General features: G+C 53.9%; 2 protein-coding genes across 8 annotated transcripts; one reads left to right on the top strand and one right to left on the bottom strand.

The window, feature by feature from the left end:
* Positions 1–2,344: 2,344 nt before the first annotated feature.
* Dok4 (docking protein 4) lies at positions 2,345–13,472 on the top strand. Of its 6 annotated transcripts, none has more exons than XM_069992371.1 (8): positions 2,345–2,520; positions 8,523–8,770; positions 11,505–11,612; positions 11,726–11,840; positions 12,099–12,218; positions 12,329–12,518; positions 12,638–12,776; positions 12,894–13,472. In XM_069992371.1, exons 2-8 carry the CDS (start codon positions 8,705–8,707, stop codon positions 13,230–13,232), a joined length of 1,077 nt encoding a protein of 358 aa, XP_069848472.1. In that variant the 5' UTR covers positions 2,345–2,520; positions 8,523–8,704; the 3' UTR covers positions 13,233–13,472. The 6 variants fall into 6 exon arrangements, with proteins under 6 accessions (XP_069848472.1, XP_069848474.1, XP_069848477.1 ...); XM_069992373.1 differs by having other exon boundaries at positions 8,520–8,770; XM_069992376.1 differs by lacking the exon at positions 2,345–2,520 and adding an exon at positions 3,206–3,269.
* A 202-nt stretch (positions 13,473–13,674) lies between these two features.
* Positions 13,675–22,144, bottom strand: Polr2c (RNA polymerase II subunit C). Of its 2 annotated transcripts, none has more exons than XM_069992378.1 (9): positions 22,015–22,134; positions 21,733–21,782; positions 20,092–20,160; positions 19,920–19,972; positions 17,256–17,384; positions 16,911–16,962; positions 16,190–16,358; positions 16,005–16,079; positions 13,675–13,882 (listed from the first exon to the last, which is right to left on the bottom strand). In XM_069992378.1, the coding sequence occupies exons 1-9, from the start codon at positions 22,098–22,100 to the stop codon at positions 13,675–13,677; spliced, it is 891 nt and encodes a 296-aa protein (XP_069848479.1). In that variant the 5' UTR covers positions 22,101–22,134. The 2 variants fall into 2 exon arrangements, with proteins under 2 accessions (XP_069848479.1, XP_069848480.1); XM_069992379.1 differs by lacking the exon at positions 13,675–13,882 and adding an exon at positions 14,501–15,562 and having other exon boundaries at positions 22,015–22,144.
* Between the last annotated feature and the right edge of the window lie 893 nt (positions 22,145–23,037).

The following is a 23,037-nucleotide window of genomic DNA, read 5'->3' as shown; positions in this document are numbered from 1 at the left end:
GAGATCTGAGGATCGTGGTTCAAAGCCAGCCCGGGCAGGAGAGACGGTGAAACTCCTATCTCCAATAAACCACCAGAAAACCGGAAGTGGTGCTATGGCTCAAGTGGTAGAGCGCTCGCCTTGAGCTGAAGAGCTGAGGGACAGCACCCAGGCCCAGAATTCAAGCCCCACGACTGACAAAAAAAAAAAAAAGCAAAAAGTCCCTGTAGTATGCAGACATTGTCCAACAGCAATTAGGCCTCAGGCTTCCCTCCCAAAGAGAAGACATATGTTCACAGGAGAAGCAACATGTGATGTTCATTGCAGCTTTCTTCACAGTCAGCCTGAACTGGAAAGAGCCCAGCTGTCCCAGAAGGAAAGCATCACTACGCACACAGTGGTTAGTCCACACCATAGCCTCCTGCCCAAGAACAAACTACCCATTCACCTGTAGATTTGGATTTGGATAAATTGCCAGATTACTGGGTGACAAAAGCAACTACAAGATTCCGTATTTATGACTGCAACCGAAAGAATGGGGATTAACAATGCAAGAGGCATAGGAAGGGTCTGTGTGGTGCTGGAAATCTTCCCTATCACCATCCCAAATCAGTATTTGGGTGGGAAGTTGTATGGTACTTCTCTGAAAGACATTACCAACCAACTCTCCATGCATCACATCTCAATGAATGCATGATGTAATACATGATTATGGCGATCTACAGACATCTCCAAGTAAGTTTAAGGTGGGGTCACTGCAGCAATTGGGAGGTAGAGGAAGGAGGTTGGAGAGTCCTAGGTCAGCCTGCAGTACATAGCAAGGCTCTCTAAAAACAACTTTTTTTAAAGGAAGGAAAGAAAAAGAAGAAAAGCTGAGTGTTAGTGGTTCACACCTGTAATCCTAGCTAATCAGGAGTCTGAAACCTGAGGATTATGGTTGGAGGCCAGCCCAAGCAGAAAACTCCATAAGACTCTTATCTCCAATGAAAGCCCCCCCCCCTCCAAAAAAGGCTTAATTAATTTTTGTGTAGATACTGGCGCTTGAACTCATGGCCTTGTGCTCTCACTTGGCTTTTTTGCTCAAGGCTAACATTCTATCACTTTGGCTTTTTTTTTTTTTGTCGGTCAATTGTGGGTGAACTCAGGGCCTGGGCACTGTCCCTGACCTCTTTTGCTCAAGGATAGTATTCTACCACTTTGAGCCCTTAGCTCCACTTCTGGTTTTCTGGTGGTTTCTTGGGGATAAGAGTCTCACAGACTTTTCTTCCCAGGTTAAATTTGAACCTAGATCCTCAGATCTCAGCCTCTTGAGTAGCTAGGATTATAGTTGTGAGCTATTGGTGACCTGCTCAGTTCTGGCTTTTTGATGGTTAACTGGGGATAAAAGGCTTACAGACTTTTTTTTTGCCAGGGCTGGCTTTGAACTTGGATCCTCAGATTTCTAAGTCTTGGGTAGCTGGGCACTAGCACCATTGTAATTTTTTTTTTTAATTTAGATGAAGAAAATTGAGGTGGCAATAGTTCAGAAAATAGAGAATGTTTTCAGCAAAGCCTCTGAGGCGGAGAAGAAGTTTTGGGAAACTGTCTGGAGATGGTAGATGCCTTTGTCTTGTGAAGCCTGGTCCTTTGTTGTGGATTGAACTCCTCCAGAGGTGGCTGGGGTGAAAGCAGTTTCCTTGATGAATCAAGTGCTGGGGCCTTTACGGGCTGTGGTTTGAAGCAGAGCAGGTGGGGTCAGGTTTGGCAGCTGCCTGGGGGAGGTCAGGAGGTCGAGGTTCAGACCAGCTAGGCTGCTTAGGAATGGCAAAGCTCCCACCTTGTCCAGCAGTCTGGGACTGGTTAGCTGCAGCTCAGGACTGGAGGCTGCTGGATGGGGCTTCAGTGGCCCATTTTAGAGGGAAGGCGGTGGCCCCTTATTAGTTCCCTGGGCCAGGCTGAAGCATCAGGAATGGTGCCAGGGGGATGGACAACAATGGGTAAGAATCCACACGCTGGTTCCTCTGAGAAACTTGGACTGTGACGAGGCCTGGAAGCATGTGTTTGTTTCAGGGTGCACAGTTAAGGTGAGATTTGAGGCTGGGAATTGATATGGAGGCGAGATTTGGAGGTAGAAGCCGCCATGGTCTCTCTGTTCCGAGCGTTAGGGTCCAGGAATAGATCCAGGTGGGGCGAGGCATCCAGCCTTCCCCGAAGTGGTGGGGCACCTGGAAGAAGAGCGGGCCCTGCGGCTCGGAGGAATACGGCGGGGGCGTGTCCGGGAGGACGAAGTGGGCGTGGTCAGACCGGGCGGGGGGCGGGGCGTGGAGATGGGCGGGCGCCGAGGGCGGGGCGAAGGAGCCCGTGGAGGTGGCCGCGCCGCCGAGCCGCAGCCGGAGCCGAGCCCCAGCCGCCGCCGCCGCCGCGCCTCCCTCGCGTCTCCGCCCGGAGCCCGGCGCCGCCACCGCCCAGCCGCCCCCGCCGGCCGCCAGCTGACGCGGGCATGAGTTTGTCCCGCGGCCCCGCCGACCAACTTGCCCCGCCGGCTCGGGCCTCGGAGCGCAGGTAAATGGGGGGGTGCGAAGCGGGGCGGGGAGCGTAGGCCGCGCCGGGCGCGCGAGCCCGCGGCCGCCCCGACCCCGGCACCCCCAGCACCCCCCCCCGCTGGGCGCGCGAGCCCGCGGCCGCCCCGACCCCGGCACCCCCAGCCCCCCACCCCACGCTGGACGCGCGGGCTTCGCGGCCCTGGAGACGTGCTCCCCGAGGGGACAGGGCGTCGCGCCCCCCCCCAGTCACCACGTGCGCCCCGAAACTCCCGCTGAGCTGTCCCCACTCCCGCTGTCCTCTTGGGGGTCCGGGTCAGGACCCCTGGTTCCTGGAGGGGCCCAGCCCAGCGCCTGGCAGCCCCCCCCCCACCTTCTCTGCCTTTGGCCACCTGCTCCCTCTACTCCACATTCCAGAAAACGCTTCTTTACCCCCAGTGGGCACCCCACCTGCAAACGGGGCTCCCACCCCTAGCTCTGCCCCACGGCCAGCTGCCTCCTGCCCTTGAACCTTTCTTCCCTGACCCCAGGTCCTGTCCACCCCCACCCCCCAGCAGAGCCCTGGTTCCAGCCAAGTGCTTTTGGTCCACCGCAGAGGGGACATGGGCTGAGCACTCAGGTGACACGGGCAGAGCCCAGCTCTGTGGAGCTGGCCTAGAACTCCAGGGGCAGGACACTTTCCAGGCACTTGGATGAAGTCCTAGGAGTGCAGGAGTCTGATGAAGACAGTCTGAGTCCCCAGAGTCCGTTCCAGCACACCGGCCAGCAGAGGTTAGGGGCTGGGCCTTATGGAGTGTTTCTTGGTCCCTTTCAGAGGGACTTGGTTCTGGCTCGGGCTGTTTCTGCTCCTTTTCTGGGATGGGTCACCTTGTCAATCATCTCTTTCTACCTGGGCTCCCCGGAAGGCAGCAGGCTGGACAGGACCCCACCCACAAATCCAGCCATGGGGGGGGGGCCACCTAGCCCCGTCCTCAGGACCGGACACAGCAGCAGGCTGTTCACGGAGGCCCAGCTGGTTCTGCTGGCCCTGAGAAGGGAGAGGGGGAGCCTGTGTTGGTCCAGGTGGGTGTTGGTGGAGGAGGGAGCAAGGATGGGGGCACTTCTGGGGAGAGGCATTATTTGGCCTCCAGATTGAGCTCTGGCTGCCCTAGTCAGCGTTCTGGGAGCTGGGATGGAGTCGAAACTGACAGAGATACCTGGACAGAGGGACGCTGTCTCTCCAGGCCTGTGACACAGATGAAGGAACTAGAAAACCCCAAAGTGACATGAGTGACAGGACAGTACACCAGGGCGTCTCAAGGGAGCTACCCAGCAGGGCTTCTTGGACCAGGGCAGTCAGGGAAGGCTTCTCAGAGGAGGCAGCCTTTGAGCAGAGATATGAAGGCAGCTTTGGAGTGAACTGGGCTGTGTGAGAGACTGGCGTTAAAGGAGGGACAGGAAATGAAGTTGACCTTTGTGGGAAGAGGCTGGCCTGTGGAGTGATGGCGGAGGATGTCCAGAGGACAGAGGCAGTGACGTAGGGCACAGCACCACTTTCCTTGGCTGTTTGGATGTTGTGCCTCTGCCCACCTGGGTATTTGATCTGTCTGCCACCTACTTCGGATAGGACCTGCTATGTTTTGGATAGTGGCTCCTTGGATGTGGATCTTGAAAGTGGCAGATACTCCCTGCTGGCCCCTGATAAAAATCAGGGCCAGAAGGGTAGGCAGGGCAAGTGGCCCAGGTTGGGAGAACCCACCCTGCAGATAGCATCTTCCTATGGGTGGAGCCGAGTCCAGGTAGGGTTGTTCCCCAAGCCTTGATAAGATCCGATCTCATTGGCAGGGGGGGGAAAGAGAGGCCCAGCCAGGCAGCCGCTTCTGCTCTGCCATTGGCTCCAGCCTCAGCAAGTAGCTTTGTTCTGGAGCCAAAGCCTCCAGGCAGAATCCAGGGAGGGAGCTCCAAGTGCGTGCCCAACGGGGCAGACAGACCGAGAGGGCCCTGCCCCTTTGCTGAGCCCTCCCCACCTGCCCTTCCAGGGGAAAAGAACCCCTCCCAGCTGGGCCAGAGCTGCCTCTGTGAAGGAGTCGGTGGTGGCCCAGCCTCTGGGACAGTTACTGTCCCTGTCTAGCAGCTGCATAAGGCTGGGGGGAAGGATGGAAGGCCCTTGTTCCCCCTCCAGAACCACAAGCTGGTTTGGTGGACAGTCAACTAGTTCTGGCCATGCAGGGTTCACAGGTCCCACGCCCAGGGCTGGGGGAAGCTGAGACTTCACAGCCTCTCATTGGTGGGTGTTGGTGGTAGCTTAGGAGCAATAGGGACAGTGGCCCCCAGTGGGCAGGGAAAGGACTGCCCCAGTTATATATATTTTTTGTATATATATATATATATATATATATATATATATATATTTTTTTTTTTTTTTTTTTTGGTCCGGTTGTGGGGCCTGAACTCTGGGCCTGGGCGCTGTCCCTCAGCTCTTCAGCTCAAGGCTAGTGCCCTACCACCTGAGCCACAGCACCACGTCCGGCTTTTTTCTTTTTGCTTATGTGGTGCTAAGGAATCGAACCCAGGGCCTCAGGCATGCAAGGCAAGTGCTCTACCACTGAGCCAACTTCCCAGCCCAATTGAAGTAGATGTACAAAGGAGTTGCCATCCACCAAAGCAGTTTATGAATACGAAGCATCGTGAACAATGTAACCCTGTTAAGCATTCTCACCCATTCCTCCAACCCACCCCTTCCTTACATAATTTTAGATTATGTATTTTCATGGTTTTATACACACACACACACACACACACACACACACACACACACACACACACACACACACACACACACACACACACACACACACACACACACACACACACACACACACACACACACACACACACACACATATATCAATCATGAACTCGGGGCCTGGGTGCTGTCCTAAGCTATTTTGCTCAAGGATAGGATCTACCACCTGGAGCCACAGCTCTACTTCCAGTTTTCTGGTGATTAATTGGAGATAAGACTTTCCTGCCTGCTGGCTTTGAACAGGATCCTCAGATCTGAGCTTCCCGAGTAACTAGGATTGCAGGCCTGAGCCACCAGCACCCAGCTTATGTATTGAATTTTTTTTTTTTTTGCCTTTTAACAAAGCAGTTTATCTGTACAATGCATCTGATGCATTATCTGCCCCCTACTTAAAAAAAATTTATTGTAAAGATACTGTACAGAGGGGTTACATTTACATGAGGAAGGTAATGAGTGCATTTCCTAGCCATTGTTACCCCTTCCTTTGTTTTTCTCCTACTATCCCTTCTCTCCCCACCTCCAAGTTGTAAAGTTCATCTCCAATATAGTGTCTTGTATGTCTCATCTCACTGTTACAATGGTCAACCTGGATCCTTGTTTCAGCATTTTGCTGGTCTTGGGGCTTGAACTTGGGGCCTGGGCTCTGTCCCTGAGCTTCTTTGTGCTCAAGGCTAGCACTCTACCACTTGAGTCATAGTACCACTTCCTGCCCTTTCTGAGTAGTTTAGGAGTAGTATTGGAGATAAAGAGTTTCCCAGACTTTCCTGCCAGGGTTAGCTTCAAGCTGTGATCCTAAGATTTCAGCCTCCTGAGTAGCTAGGATTACAGGCATGAGCCATTGGACCCTGGCTTGTCCCCTACTTTTTGATTCTTCTTGGGCCCTCAGGGGGCAGCTTGAGGACCACCTCTCCTGTTTAACTTGGTTTATTCCCCTCTGGAGGTCAGATAGGCACAGGTCAGCCTCTGGGCCTCTTCCTTACCTTCCCAGCTCTGCTTTGCCACACTTTTTTGGTCCCAGGCTGGCTCTTGGCTCCTGCAGACCTCTCTAGGGACTGGGTGCCGCCAGGACTTCACCTCCCCTCCCCTCAGGCTCCCCACAAAAGTCCAATGTCCCTGATCAGGCCTTGGTTCTGGGGCTGTAGCCTGTGACGGATGCAGCAGGGGTGCTCTGGGAGCTGGGCAGCCTGTCCCAGTGGCTACTGTGGTGTGGAGAGAGTGGCTGATGGAGCCAGGAAGGAGTGGGCTTCTGTTGGGCGGGTCGGCATCTACTGTGTGGTGGTCTCACAGCTCCGACCGGGCAGCAGCTTTTGAAAAAGCAACAAATAAAAGAAATCGAACCACAAAAGAGCCATCAAACAGAGACCTTGGTGTTTTCAAGGCAGAGATTCTGGGTTGAGAGTGGCTTTACTTCCTCCTTGAAGTACACAGATTTAGTCTTCAATTTGGAACCAGTGGGGAAAGCGAGGCATAGAATTATTATTACATGGCATGCTCAGGACCATACACACACAGCCTACTGGACTCATACTCTGGCTGTGCTGTGTCCAGCCTACCTTGATAAGCCTGGTGGCTTCTTCTGTCCGTGGACCCCAGCCAGCAGCCAGCCTTTTGGATCACCCTAGAGGGGAGCCCCTCCTTAGAGCTGGTCCTTGTCTGGAGACGAGGCAGCCACTGAAGCAAGCAGAACAGGCAGAGCTGGGGAACTGGCCCCTCGGACTGCTGGGACCCAGGTGTGGCAGTATTGGTGAAGACTTGCCAGGAGGAAGACGTGTGACAGTGGTGGTGGTGGGGATCTTGGGCCCCAGGAGTGTGGTTGAGGAAGTGGGTGCAGAGGGGCCCTGAGGAGCTGGGGGCGGGGGATGTAGAAGGGGAAGGAGAGTATTTCTCTTAGCTCCTCCCCTTGTGGCATCCGCCCTTGTTAACAGCCTCTAGGCGGTGAATCAGTACAAGCTGGGGGTGGACCCAGCGTGCTTGCCCTGGGGACCCCACTTGGCAGCAGAGTACCCAGCTCACCTCAGAAATACTCCTACATTCCCACCCGAGGACCAGGAGTCATGGAAGCTGTGTTAATGGCCTGCCCCTGAGGCTCGATGGCAGGAAGCAGCCAGAGGTGGCCACAGGATGACATTCCATCCCCAGGCTAATTTCTATCACCCTTCCAGAACTTCTCATTCATCCCTGGCTGGGTGCCCTGGGCTTGCTGTGTGTCCTTAGTCTGATAGCTTACCCTCTCTAAGCAACTTTTTTTTCTCATCTATAAAATGAGGATGTTAAGTCAGGGTCATTGCTGAGATCTCTCTGAGTCTGTGTCTATGTTGTCTGTAGACCTGTCAGTGTTCCCATTTCCTGCTGGCATTCAGTTCTGCCACCTGGGGGCTGTGTCCTGTACCCAGGCCTTGGCTAGTTCTCACTGTAATGAACTCTTGTCCATGCTCTGAACACAGGTACTGCTGGGCACACCAGACCCAGTGTCAGTGGGGGCCTTGGCCCTACCCTCAGACTGGCCCCCTCTGCCCAGGGCCAGGGCCTTGTGTCTGCTTCCACAGTGGCCACCTCTGGCCAGCCCAGCACATTCCTCAGACTTATCTGGGGACCCGCCCCCCTGGACTCTGCCCTCCCACCGAGGAAGCAGCGCCCAGAGAAGCTGCTGAGAGCCGGGCCTGGGGCAGGAGGGCAGGGCCTGAGCTGGTGAGCCCCAGCCTCTCACCCACGGCTAGAGGAGCCAGGTACAGGACAGGGTGGGCGCGGGACTGGGGGGCTGCTGAGGCCACTTCAACAGCTCACCTTCAGCCTCCAGGAGCTGGGTCCTCCCTCTCTCCGGGAAGCGTCCCCTGAAGTCTTGCAAGCAGGGGTGGGGTCGTGCCTGGTGGGTACCCCGCGTCTACCCCAAAGTTGTAACAGGACGGAGGGCAGGCCCAGGGCCCAGCTTGCTCCCTTCCTTGGCCAACCTCCACAGCAGGAGCGGAGCCAGCCCTCCCAGGAAGGGGTTAACTGCCAGCCCCAGCGTGAGGGAGGGGACTGGGCTGGACCATTTTCCTCGCCCAGCTTCCACCTCGGTTTTCCTGAATGGTTCTGCCGCGCCGGGGTGGGGAGCACAGGAGGAAGGCTGGGTGGAGGGAGGGAGGGAGGAGTGTGGGAAGAGGAAGAAAAAAGAAGCCGAGCCGGGAGACCGGGAGACAGCGAGGGGAAGAGAAAGATGTCACTGTCTCTAATCTCCCCGTCATTTGTGTTCCCAGCAGTGGTGAGCGGAAAGAGCTAGAACAATGCTGAGGTAGGCCAGGTGAGGAGAGCCCGGACAGACCCAACCCGACTGAGCAGAGCGTCTGGAACAGGTGATCGGAGGAGCCAAAGGCCAGGCCACCTGGGCGCCCCTCCCAGCCTCCTGGGCCCAGCCCCACATCCCAAACACGGCCGGGCAACCATGGCGACCAATTTCAACGACATCGTCAAGCAAGGCTACGTGAAGATGAAGAGCAGGAAGCTGGGGGTGAGCGACCCTCATGGGGCCCCTGCTGAGGATGGGGCTGGAGGCTTGGCGTGCAGGGTGTGTGCTGTCTGCCAGCACTGGGCACCATGCATTTGTGGTTCGAGGTTTCTAGCCATAGGCTGCCTGGCATGTGCGGGACTCTGCCTGTCTCCCCCCCCCCCCGCCCCTTCCTCGGCCCCAGCAGGGCGGGCTGGCATCTCAGCCACTGGGCAGGCGGCTGCCCCGCTATTGTTGAAGTTGTGGAGTGGCAGCAGCCAGCAGCTGTGTCTGAGCTGCACTGAGAGCTGCTGTCAGTGTCGCCAGCCTCCAGCCACCAGCCTCCAGTTGCCAGCCTCCTCACACCCCTGGCTTCCCACCCTGCTTCCCACCCTGTGTACCTTCTTTTCTTTAAACTGCCTATTTCCCCACTTCCTGCTGCTTCCCAAGCCTAGAGACCCATCATCTTCTCAGATGTTGGTACGTTAAACAAGTGTTTGGACGGAGCCTGGCTAGGGTTGGGGGTGGGGGCCAGGATAGAAGGGTCTGCTGAATGAGAACCTGGGGCCCAAAGGGGACTTAGTGTTCTGGGATGGCTACTTTCCTTTGAGTTTGTGGTGGCCCTGTGCTTGCTCAGAGATGTTTGCCCTCAAACTGGGGGCTGGGAGGGAGAATGGAGATGAGGTCTTAGAGAGCAGGTCCACCTTTCCTACCCCTTGTAGGCCCCAAATTGGGGAGGGTCCCCCGGGGGCATAATAGGGGACCCGGAACCTACTTCATGATCTTACAGGGTGTCCCAGAGCTGCCTCTTCCCACCTCCACCCCCAGCAGGAAGGGGAGCCCTCATGTTGGTGGCCCAAGTCTCTGTTTTATCCTTGGTCTCCGTGTCCTCTTCCTCCGGGGTGGGGGGCAGTGTTGGAGCTTCTCCACTCTGCCTCCGTGAGGTGAAGGATGGGGATGGAATCACTTGGTTCTCCACCTGGCCTTGCAGAGGGGTGGCTCCTTTGGGGTTCCTTAGGTCCAGGGGGCAGGGCAGTAGCCTCAAAGCACAAGGTGGCAGGGCAGTGTGTGCATCTGGAGTCTTGTTGGATTTGAATCTGTGGCCCCTAGACTGGTAGAGTTCGCTCTTCCTCACGTTCTATCTCAGAGCACAGAACAAAGAGCAAGGCTGAGGCCAGGCAGGGAAGCTCAGGGAGCTGGAAACCCATTGCTCCTCCCTGTGTGTGGACCCAGATATGAGTCCTCAGGAGTCTGCAGGACTGAGGCCCTGGCCTGGCCACAGCTTGCCAGGAAGGTGCTGGCCACAGGGACAGCTACTTGGGATTGTTCTCAGACGTGTTCTCTCAGGAGTCCTGGGAACCAAAGTGGCAGGTGTGCAAGCAAGGGAAAAGCCTGGGAGGTGGGGTGCGGCCTGGCGTAAGCAGAGCCTGCTTCTGTCCTGGAATTCAGCTGCCCTCTGAAGACTGAGCCTCCCTTGTCCCAGTGTGGGAGGCTGCAGTTACCTCAGGCAGCTGCTTTGCCTCAGTCCCCAGAGGTAAGGAGGGGCTTTGAAGGACCCGAGCCCCCCCTCCCACCTGCCAAGGCCTCCCTCCCATGCCTGCACAGAGAGCCAGTGACAGCAAGCTTCCCAAGCACCGATCAAAGACCCACAGAAGTGGGAAGGACGGCTCTTGGGTATGGCTCCCTGGGGCTGTGTCTCCTGTAACCAGGCAACCAGGGTGCTTGAGCCCCCAGCCTCTGCCCCCCCCCATCCATGCTGTTGGCAGTCTATGGCTCAGCTTGGCAGCATGTCTTCATCCATCCATCCATCCATCTGTCCACTTACCCACTGCCCTTCTTCATATTATCATCCCTTGTTCAACGGAGATCTGGAACTGAGACTGCCTTGGTGCTGGGATCCGAGAACACAGCAGACTGCTAAGAAGCTCTGCCGAGAGCCCAGAGCTGCTATGGCCCAGGTGGCCAGGCCAGGCCCGGGCTGAGCCGGGGTCAGGGGTGCAAGGCCAGGACTAGGACCTTCCCTCAGGGTGTCTGATAACCCCCAGACTGGCCAGTTCTCAACCCCAAGAGGTCACGAAGCTCTGGAGAGTTTTGGTGGCAGTGGACACAGAATCCCGTCTTCCCAGGCACTGTGCTGGAGGGGGAGGGGGAGGCAGGCAGCCGTGGTTCTTAGCCCTGCTCCAGCCCTGGGAGGCTGTGCTTTGCCCATGGAAACAAGGAATGATCCCCATCCCTTTGCTGCAGGATTGGCAAGAGGATGAAAGAGGGGGTGAGGGAAAGCTGTGAGGGACAAGAGGAATGTGAGTCCCACCACGTGCCTAGGCCAGCCTGGAGAACAGGGCTGTGGTGCTGTGCAGGCCCTGAACAAGGGTCCCGCCATCCACATGCGGCAGGTGGTGCTGCAGGAGCCCTGGTTAGAGCGGACTGTGTGGCGAGACAAATGGACAACCTGCCATTTGTTACTGCAATTTCCCTTGTGGGTGCCAGCTCTCAAGTGAGGGTAACAATAGAACCCAAGCCTGGAGGGTGCTGATAGGAAATGTGCAGGCAGAAAGCACCCTGAAATTGGGAACCACTCGTGATTGCTGTTGCTACTTGGGGAGGTGGTGTCACTGTGGACTTCTAGCCCTAGGTTTCCTCCAGGCAGAGCTCCTGGAAGGGCTGTGCAGCACCGCCCCCTGTGGCAGACCGGGGTATCGGCAGCGCTGTGAGTTGGGTGGGAGTGGTCCTGGGAGGCTGATCCTGTCTTGTCCCTCAGATCTACCGGAGGTGCTGGCTGGTGTTCCGGAAGTCCTCCAGTAAAGGGCCCCAGCGGCTGGAGAAGTATCCAGATGAGAAGTCGGTGTGCCTCCGAGGCTGTCCCAAGGTTAGGGGTCCTGGGCCCTAGCTCCCCCTACCTGCAAGCAAAGAGCTCCCTCCTGGGGGTGGGCAGAGGGAGGTACCCCAGCTCTACTAAGTGCTTTGTGGGTACTGTCCCAGGTGACTGAGATCAGCAACGTCAAGTGTGTCACCCGGCTCCCCAAGGAGACCAAGCGGCAGGCAGTGGCCATCATATTTACTGATGACTCAGCGCGGACCTTCACCTGTGACTCAGGTGAGGCCCTGGGGCTTCAACACCAGCCCGCCACCCCCACCCCCGCCCCTGCCCATCATGGCGGCCTGCATGGTCCAGCAGAAGGCAGAGCAGAGCTGTGATTTGGGGGGAGAGGGGACTGTGGAGAGTGCAGACTGCAGTTAGCCAAGGCCCTGCTGTCCCTGCCATGCCTGATAGGTAGGAAACTCAAGCCCAGGAAGATGGGTGGGCTGCCGGGGACCCTGGGCCAGCCCCACGATAAGACACCATTTTCTCCAGAGCTGGAGGCAGAGGAGTGGTACAAGACCCTGTCTGTGGAGTGTCTGGGGTCACGGCTCAATGACATCAGTCTGGGAGAACCTGATCTTCTGGCTGCAGGGGTGCAGAGTGAGCAGACAGGTGAGGCCTAGGCCCGGGTGTGGGGCAGGGAAGAGTGGTAGGGGGGAGCAGGGGGAGGGAGCGCCAGAAGACCCTGAGCACCTCCACCCACTTGTCTGCTCGGGCTCCAGATCGTTTCAACGTCTTCCTGCTGCCCTGCCCCAACCTGGACGTGTACGGCGAGTGCAAGCTGCAGATCACCCACGAAAACATCTACCTCTGGGACACGCACAACCCCCGCCTGAAGCTGGTCTCGTGGCCCCTGTGCTCCCTGCGCCGCTATGGCCGGGATGCCACACGCTTTACCTTCGAGGCTGGCCGGTAGGCGCTTCTCACCTCCCACTGTCCCCCCAGATCACGATGGTGACTGCCTTGCACTGTCCACCATCTCTCCAGGACCATGATAGTGACTCACTCCCCCTTGCCGCCTGTGTCCCCAGGATGTGTGATGCGGGAGAAGGGCTCTACACCTTCCAGACACAGGAGGGGGAGCAAATCTACCAGCGGGTTCACAGTGCCACCCTGGCCATCGCCGAGCAACACAAGCGTGTCCTGCTGGAAATGGAGAAGAATGTGAGGGTGAGGCGGGGGACAACAGGGTGGGCAGGCCAGTGGCGGGGTCTCCTGCCAGCTCGTGTGCAGTGGAGGTGGCCTGGGCCCTGTCCCACAGCTAACGAGAGACACTCCTCCTTGCAGCTGCTAAACAAGGGCACTGAACACTACTCGTACCCCTGCACACCCACCACCATGCTGCCCCGCAGTGCTTACTGGCACCACATTACGGGTTCCCAGAACATTGCCGAAGCCTCAAGCTATGCAGGTGAGTCTCTTGTACCCAACACTGGTGGAGGGCAAGGCCTCCTGGGCGGCTCTTCTGCCCTGGTATGGAGTTCTGAGCCTGCTTCTGTGCCCACAGGTGAGGGGTATGGGGCGGCCCAGGCCAGCTCAGAAACAGACCTCCTCAACAGATTCATCCTGCTAAAGCCAAAGTCCAGTCAAGGGGACAGCAGCGATGCCAAGACCCCCTCACAGTGACAGCAGGGCTGGTGGGCAGCGATGACTGCTAGGCCACTGATTACAGGGCTGGCTGCAGCCCCCTGTGGAGAGCCTCCCGAGGTTGTTGGCCAAGAGCCCGAGAAGGGGAGCCAGGAGCTCCCACCTCACCCCCAGGGTGAGGCCGGACCAAGGAAAAGGGCTGGCCATACCACTTGAGCATGTGAGGGGCTGGAGCTACCATGAGACTAGATACTTTTAAGGATTTTAATATATATGGCTTATGACATTCTATATTAATGAGATTTCCCCCTCTATCCTTCCCCACCAACACACATTCTTTAAGCCCATGACCAGACCATGGTCAAAGCTGTTTTTGAGGGCAGCTGTGTCTGTTCTCCACGGTACCTATCACTGCCGCCCAGGACCTGATTGAGCTGCTGGGACCAGGGTGGCGACAATCAGAACTCAAAGCTGGCACTGCCTACTGGCTTTTCCTAAGCAGCCCAGGGACCAATACAGCAGGTGGCTTCTGTTCCTTCTGTTCCTCTGGCCTCGAGTGGCACAGGAAGGCTTTGACTTCCGTTGTGCCACTTAGCAGCTTTGCACTTGGAGTTTTAAGCAGAGGTGACATCTGGTTGGGCCTCGTTATTTCTGCACAGGCTCCTTCCTGCTCAGTAGGCCAAGATGCCCTGGGGGAAGGGGGTACCAATTACCTCAGAGGTGGAGGATGACTGGGGCTTGTTCCTGCCCGGGCTGGGCCAGGCAGGAAGGCCACAGCAAGACTGCTATGGTGAGCAGTCCTGCTGCCCCTCACGGGCAGAGGTGGACAGCACCCCAAGCAGAGTCCCTTGCCCTGGGCTTGGTCATCCTGTGCTGGAAAGCTCAGAATCCAGAGACTCTGCCATCTCCTCCCTACATGGTGCTGAGGCTCCCTGCTGAAATGCAATTAAAGCAATTGATTTTCTAGTGCTGGTATTTATTGACTACCGTGCAGAAGGGCTATCTTTCTACCCACATCAAAACTTAGGTTGCGTGGTTCTTTTGTTTATATTGTTTTTTTAATACTATGGTTTCTGATTTGTGGAAACAGACCTTGTAAATAACCACTATTCATGTTTGTGGCAGGGGGGGTGGTGGTGATAGAGAGGTCCCCTCCCAGAGGTGTCCCAGAGCCAGGGAGGTGGCAAAGCCAGCCCAGCTCTGAATGTGACCCAGGGAACGGCCACCCAGAAGAAAGCCAGGCTGCAGAGGACCCGGGGAGGGCGGCAGAGCGGCTGGCTCAGCTAGTGGCACAATGACGCATGAAGGAGATTATGTTGTGCTCTTTATTGCCAAAAATAAAAACTTTGAAAAAGAAACTATTGCTAATCAATACGTATCCCTTCCTCTGCACCAGACTCATAGGTTTCTCCAGGCTGCCCAGTGTATTGCTACCCATGTGCTCTTCCTGGAGCCTTTGCTGATGGGATATGTGGGGGGCGGCCTTCGCTCTTGCTTCCCCCGATCAAACACCCCAAGCCAAGTGGTCAGACTGCTGGCAGGAAAAAAAAAAAAAAAAACACAAAAAACCCAGCATACCTATTTGGGGGAAGAGGGGATGTCTAATGCTATTCCCAAAGGGTTACTTCTCAAATTACAGACACCCAGGAATCTAAAGTCCCTTGGGGAAAGGACTGAGTGAATATGCTGGCACTGGCTCTGATCCTAACACCAGGAAACTAGGGTACAGCTGTGAAAATTCCTTCATTTGGAATCAAAGAGCTGGAATGATCATGAGAGAAGTCCAGCTCAGTGGTCTCCACAGAGAAGCAGCATGTCCCCCTAGTGGTGTTACTAGGAAACTGGATGGAAGGGATGGATGCGAGGGATGTGCTGGGTTATGAAGAGCTCTACTGGCAATCCTTAGCAGGGCTAGGCAAATGCAAAAGTAGAAAGCTGTCTGCCTAGCCAGGTGTGGTGGTGCAAACCTGTGGTCATGTGTTTGAGACCAATATAGCCTACGGGGTAAGAACCTGCCTCAAAAAACAAAGAACCAAAACAACCACCAAAAAAAGTATCCTGGTATTCTACCTGTAACCTGATTCTTGCTGGTACTGATGACTGCCCAGAGTTTGAGCAGTAGCAATCAGTCCAGAGCCCAGAAACTACAGGGGCTCAGGAGAGACCTGAAATCCAGCCGTGGTCTGCCTCAAACTCTGCCTTTGCTGACACAGGTGAGCTGCTGCTAGTTTATAGTAAGTACATCACTCTGGATCTCATGGCTTAATTGAGTCTGTAAATCACTCAGCTTCTTCTTCAATCCAGAGAGGGCTGAGAGGACAATGGTTTCAGGGCGCAGAGAGCCACAGGACTCCACGTTGTAGTAAAACCTAAGAGGCAGGAGTGCAGTGAGAAATCCTAGGAGGTAGACACAGATGAGCCACCGGCCCTAAACCACCTCTTCCCCCTCATGTGACTTCACACCTAAGGGAAACGTGGCCTTGGCACACAGAAAACCTAGGCAGTGGTTCATGCCCGCCCTGCAGATACTCAGGGAGCCACAGCTATGTTCCACACTGGAAAGGGAGGGAAACCAAACAAACAGTGCCCCAGGCTGCAGCCCCTGGGTTTGGACCTAAATGGCCTCCTTAGAAAGCAGAACACTGAGAACTGGGCTCACGGGAGGGCTCTTCCCCACAGCCAAACAGTATGAAGCCCAGCCGAGATTTGCATGTATCATTATAGTTTGGCAGCTGGTGGCCTTCCTGGAATGCTGGCGAAGGGGACCCCCAACAACTCTTATGCGTACTGTCTTGTGAGACCAGGTCTTACCTCTCAGGCTTGCCGTTGGGGTCATAGGGAGCCTGTGACTCATCCTCATCCAGCTCTGAGTACTCACTCTTTGGCCTGAGGTCATAATGTAAGGTCAGCAAGGGCAGCTACTGCTTTTAGGGCATTTCAGCAGAGGTCTTGTCCCCTCACCCCAAATTCCCACCTTCCCTCCAACAGGAGCCTACCATTCCTCAGGTTTGGGGTAAACTGTGTGCCTCAGGGCATTGTCTGGATCATATTCAAAAGCCACCCCTGCCGTGGGGTTCCACTTGGCATGTTCCTTGCCGAAGCCTTTTTTGGCATAGGCTCGAAGTCTCAGCTCCTGGCCCTTCCTCAGCTTGACAATGAGGATGTCTGTGGGGAGAGGCATGAGTTAGGAATGGGCCAAGAGTGGCATAGTTCTCCAACTTCTAACCTGGAGAGCTGCTGGAAAACCCCCCAGACCTGCCAGAATGGGTCTAGAGCTGGACACAGTGGTTCATGCCTGTAATCTCAACTACTTGGGAAACAGAGATGGGGAGGATCTCAGCTTAAGGACAAGACAGGCAAAGAATTAGTGAACCACTCCCCTCCACACATATACCATACCATCTCAGTAAATAAGCTAGGTTTGGTGGTGGGACCATAAACTCAGTTACTACGGAAGCCATAGCTAGGAGGATTAAGGTGTGAGGCCATCCAAGGGCAAAACAAGACTCTAAAAAACAACCTAAAGCAAAAGGGCTAGAGGTGAGACTCACATGGCAGAGCACTTGTCTAGCAAGTGCAAGGTCTTGAGCTCAAACCACAAGATGCCAAAACAAACAAGCAAGCAAACAAAATGGTCTGGAGCCAGGCAACATGAGCTGAGGCTGCGCCTGGCCACACAGTGCCGGGTCCAGGTGCCTGCGGGCCCCAGCACCTTACCATCCTGCTCCACGTAGTCATTGGGGTCATTATCGCGGTTCCGGGATGTCACCTGTACAACGCAAACATGCGTCCATAAGCCACTCAAGTCCCTGGCACCCTCTGGCCTGTATGTGTCAAGTCATGGAAAGGGGGTCTCCACCCACAAAGTGCAGCCTTCTCAGCCCTCAGCAATCCCATGGCCTAGGGCAGGGTGCCTGGGCAAAACAGCACCATGCATGCCCCTCTGCTCAGGAATCCAGAACCAGCACTTGTCTCAGAAGGACCTACTCTCCAACCTGGCCCACAAGGGGCCAGAAAGCAATGCACAAGGGCCCTGGATAGGCAGACTGCACTGACACTGACCGGAATGACCCGGGGGCTGTTGGAGATGAGGTCTCGGGATGTGACATGACGTGTCTGGTCTTCATTACACCGCACATCCAGAGTGAACTCCACTGAGCACTCGGGGCAGAACTCCTCACATGTACAGTCCTGAGGCAGAGATGAAGCACCAAATTTATGACAGAAAAACATAGCCCATTTGGACCCCCTGCTTCAGCACCCAGCTCCTTTAAGTTTCTTTATCTGCAAAGTTAGCTGACCACAGTCCCCAGGCTCCTGTGGCAGCAACAATCTGGTACACCATCCCCAAGGACAGCATGAACTCAGAGACAACCTATACACCCACTGGCCTCCCACACCCACTGCCATGAGGCTGCACAAGAGCCCGAGGCTAACTCTTCACCACCCTCAGAGGACCCAGGCTATGAAGGGCAGAATGCTTCACATGCTGCAGCTCAGCTGGCCATGGACTAGACAGACCTAATAAGCTAGGAAGAACAGAATAAAGTAGCTTTCAAGTCTTGAAACACTACCTTTATCTTCTTATGAAATATTTCATCCATACACAAACTGGAGAAAAGTATAATGTACTACTTCACAATTACCACCATCTGCCATTCTTTTCTTTTTTTTTCCTTTTTCTTCCTGGCCTCATGAATGCTGGTATTACAGGCCTGTGTCCCAACTAGGGCTCTTGAAACAATCTATTCCTACCTTAGGGACCACATGAATCAACTTAAGCCAAGATGAGCGTTCTGAGAATAATCACAACATTTTTCTCCCACAGAAATGAAGAGACAAAGGGTAAACAAATATAGCAATGGTACTTACTGGACACTGTTGAAAATGAACTATACCACTGTGGGTGGGGACAGGAGGGAAAAACTGGGAGAGAGCTAGAAAAGGGTGACACTGTCCAAAAAGAGATGTACTGGGATGGGAATGTGGCTTAGTAGTAGAGTGCTTGCCTAGCATGCATGAAGCCCTGGGTTCAATTCCTCGGTAACACATAAACAGAAAAAACTCGAAATGGCACTGTAGCTCAAGTGGTAGAGTGTTAGCCTTGAGCAAAAGTTCAGGGAGTGTGCCCTCGCCCTGAGTTCAAGTACCAGAACTGGTGGGGAAAAAATATACTCTTTATCTGACTTACGTAACTGTAACCCCTATGTATATCACCTTTATGGTAACAAAAAAATTAAAAAAACACAAAAAAATAATAAACTGTTCTCTCTCTGATACCAGTGAGGAAAACCTGGCATACTCTGACATCTGCAGGATGAGGAGGAAGAAGCAATTAAAGGCTGTAACTTGAGTAGTCTATAGTCATACATGGGTGGGACAGCATTTTTTTTTTTGGGGGGGGGTGGTGGTGCTGGGCTTGGGGCTTAAGTCAGAGCTTGGGCACTGTCTCTGAACTTTTTCAAGGCTAGTGCTCTACCACTATGAGCCACAGCACCACTTCTGGTTTTCTGGTGGTTAACTAGACATGAGAGTCTCACAGACTTTCCTTGCTGGGCTGGCTTTGAACCATGATCCTCAGATCTCAGCCTCTTGATTAGCTATGATTACAGGCATGAGCCACTGGTACCTGACAACGTTTTTCTTTTTCTTTTTGTCTTTTGTACTGGGACTGAACCTAGGACGTTGTTACATTTGCTAGGCAACCACTTTGCCACTGAGCTACATCCTAGCCTTGTTACATCTTTTTAAAATCTTGGGCTAAGGGGCTAGGAAGGTGGCTCAGTGGTAGAGTGCTTGTCTTGCATGCATGAGGCCCTGGGTTCGATTCCTCAGCACCACATAAGTAGAAAAAGCCAGAAGTGGCGCTATGGCTCAAGTGGTAGAGCGCTTGCCTTGAGCTGAAGGGCTGAGGGATAGTGTCCAGGCCTACAGTTCAGGCCCCATGACTGACCAAAAAAAAAAATCTTGGGCTGAGGGATGTAGCTCAGAAGTGGATCAGCTAGCTAGCATACAAGACCATGGATTCCATCCCAGTAACCCCCTGCACCGCTCCCCCTCCCAAAAAAAGCCCAATAAAACAAACTCATAATTTGAAGCAAATACTGCAATATGTTAAATGCAACATACTAAGCTAAATTGTATTAGCTCCACACTTTTCAATATTTCTCCTAATCCTATATATTTACTAGACATATCAAACTAGCCACCACAAAAATGCTATAATCCTTGGGCATATAACGCTGATTCAGGATCAGCCAAAGCCACCAAAAGGGCATAGTCTAAAATGCAGCCCAAACAAAGGAGGGAGTAACCCAGCCTGCTCCCACCCAGGTCCACTCTTAACTGGCATCACCTATAGGAGGGACTGGACCCCACAGGCAGATCTCCCAGGTACTTACCATTCCCTCTACTCCTGTCTGCACTCACCACAGCCTGCTGTTAACTCCCTTCAGTCTGCCAGGTCTCTTCTTTAACACTTCCCACCATAAAGATGCTCAGAGTGAATGGGTGTTCTCTTGTATGGCTGGCTAGTAAGCATCCTGAGGCCCTGAGCCTTTCCTGTCTTGGTCTCATTAGAATGAAGCCCTACCGTGGGCTTTATACCATGTCTACATTGACTTTCTAGACTATGGTTCAGGCCAAGAGAGAAGAGAATATGTCCACAAAGATTCCAAAGAGACCCAAGGCCTTTCCCCAAGCCCACAGTACAGCCACCACACATACCCGAGAGTATTGCAGCTTGTCCACGATGTCATCACTGGTGAGTGGAATTAGTCCTGGAAGACACAGAAAAGCACTGTAAACAAGAGTCAACAGCCACCTCCTAAAGCTGGAGAGGCCTCTTCCTCTGACTCCACACACAGTTCCCTCCCCCTAATTGAATACCAGCACTTACCAAGCCTGTGAGCAATGAACTCATCATGAAGGACAGAAGAATTGGCATCAATCTGAACCCAGTCGATGGCTAAGCAATGAAGAAGCAGAACACAGTGAGAGGGACTGGGGCTACTGCAATGGTAGAGCACCTGTCCAGCATGCCAAAGACCTTAGTTTCCATCCCCAGCACCACACACCAAGGTGTGTGGGGGGGGCCCACACGTGTGTGAAGTTTTGCCACCAAATCCACCCTCAGACTTACAGCAGTGTTCTTACCATTGCTAACTAAATTGTAGAGGCCTGGGTCAGGCTTCCAGAGTTTCTGATTTTGCAGTACTAGAGTTGGGTCCCAGAAATTGCATTAAACAAGAATCAAATGCTTCACTTTTGTGTCCAGGGGAATTTAATGCAGGAGTTTCTGGTACCACACAGAGAAACACTTAAGAGTATACCACATAAGAGGGAACATTAACTTTGAGCTGGAGGTTTTCCTGAGAAGCACTTAAATCTGTTACCCATGCCAATACCGAATCTAAAAACAAAAATTATTTGGGTACCTAACTATTACAGAATGCCTTACAGAAGAAACAGACTTATTTATGGGCCACACCAATAGTTCTTCAATCATTCTATCCTTCAGTGGGCAAAACATACTTGTTAGAAAACCTAATCTCGCTCACAATTCATAAACAAATATCTATACAACATGTAGTCTGAAACCAACTGCCACTACAGCTGGGCACTGGTGGCTCAAGCCTGTAATCCTATCTACTCAGGAGGCTGAAATCTGAGGATCAAGTTTCAAAGCCAGCCTGGGTAGACCTTTATCTCCAATTAACCACCAAAAAGCTGAACATAGAGCTGTGGCTCAAGTGATAAAGAGTGCCATTCTTGAGTGAAAAAGCTAGGGAACAGTATTCAGGCCCTGAGTTCAAGCCCAGTACTAACACAAAACACACACACACACACACACACACACACACACGCACGCACGCACGATCCAAGAGATTAAAGGCCAAAGGGGCAGAGGTACTAGGAATAGAGGTCACAGAGGCCCAGACATGGCCAGACCTTGATGTGCTTTGTCTGCAATGCTTCCCAAACCAAGCAAGGACTATAAGCAGGTCCCCTGATCTCTTCTCCCTGGCATGTACTACCACCACTTCCCCTCCCCTCCCACCTTGCTTCCCGCAGGTGAAAACGCTCACCCTCTGAAAGCCAAGCCCAGACTGTCCTCTATGCTACAGAAGTCACCACACCCTGCCTGTGAACTCCTCAGCGCTCATAAATTTCTGTCCAGATTCTCCTTAAGACCCCTATTGTGCTTTGTCTAGTGTCACATCCGTGTACGACTTTACCTCCAGACTGGCAATTACGTACTTACACACGTGGCTGAAACAACAGACTCATAAAACAGCTAAAGAAACAGACAAACAAGATGTGGGGCGTATACACAATGGAGTACAATTCGGCCATAAAGAAGAATGAAATTGTCATTTTGCAGGGACATGGATGGAACTGAAGATAATCCTGTTAAATCGAATCAGACACTCTCAGGAAGACACCTAAGTACATTGCACACGCGTATGAAAATGTCAGCACTCCCGTTTTCTCAGTACCCTCACCCTCAGCAAGGACGGCAGGAACGGGGGTCGCGTACCTATTATGGGTACCTCGGCGATGAAGACTCTTCGAATAGAATTGGCCACCCTGGAGGAGAACAGCCTAGCCTGAGCGTGAGGGGCTCCGCGGCCTCCGCAGGCCGCCCCCTCCCTCCGCTCCCCTCCCCCGGCTGCCCGGCTCCCCGCGACCGCCCCCGCCCCGCCCCGCGGCCCCCACAGTGCCCTGCGCCCCACGGCGGCCCCCACAGGCCGCCCCGCTCCCCGCGCCCCAGCTCGCTCAGGAGGCACACCAGCCCCACCCCCAGCTCCAGAGCCCTTACGCCAGGTCCGTGTTCTCGATGATGAACTTGACGTTCTCGTCCGTGAGCTCCGTGATGCGCACGGTGGGCTGGTTGGCGTACGGCATCGCGCCCCACGGCCACCGACTTCCCGCGTCAGCACCACTGCGCCTGCGCGTCTACAGGCCCCGGAAGTCAGTCCGTATGGCACCACCCCTTCCGCCAAGAAGCACGCCGCAGCGCCACCTGCTGCCCGGAGGCCGGTACAGCCCCAGAGTTTTCTAATCCCATAGGCTTCAAAATGTATCTGGTTCCACCATGTTGGAAGGTAAAGTGGTAAATCGTACTCCACTGGCTGAAGCGCTTACAGTTGTAAGCAAAGATACATATAGATGCATGTTCATGCCGGTACTGTTTGTAATAGCAAAAGGTAAAACTAATTACATTGGTTTTAAATATAGACCCGCTTAATACACACGAAGGAATATAATGAACTTTTTTTTTTTTTGGTGCTGGTCTTGGGTTGGAACTCTGCCTGGACACTATCCCTGAGCTTTTTTGCTGGTGCTCTACGGATTGAGGCAGAGCTCCACTTTTGGCTTTTGAGTTGTTTGTTGGAGAGAGAGTCTGACTTTCCTGCCCAGGCTGGCTTCAAACTGAGATCCTTAGATCTCAATGTCCTGAGTTGTTAGGATTCCAGGTGGGAGCCCCAGGAACCTTGCTTTTCTGTTTCTTTAAATGAAGTAAACATGGCAGACAGTCATGTCTGTAATAATCCTAACTATTCAGGAGATCCAGAGCACCATTCCAAGCCGGCTTAGGCAGAAAAGTTTTCTAGACTCCATCTCCACAATACCTAGCAAAAAGCCACACAGGAGGCATGGCTTAACTGATAGAGCAGCCAGCCAGTCTAGCAAGCTCATTGAGGCTCTGAAATCAAATCCTAATACCACAAAAAAGTTCATCTATGGAATTCATGTCCATTTTGGCAAAGTATGCTTCGATAAGACACACATCCCTTTTCCACTTCACCCTCATCTGGACGATGTACTTCTATACACCACA

Source organism: Dipodomys merriami, unplaced genomic scaffold (assembly GCF_024711535.1).
Source record: "Dipodomys merriami isolate MVZ:Mamm:240054 unplaced genomic scaffold, mDipMer1.0.p SCAF_41, whole genome shotgun sequence".
NCBI lineage: Eukaryota > Metazoa > Chordata > Mammalia > Rodentia > Heteromyidae > Dipodomys > Dipodomys merriami.
The sequence above is the reverse complement of the archived record's forward strand: the minus strand, read 5'-3'. Positions and strand labels throughout refer to the sequence as shown.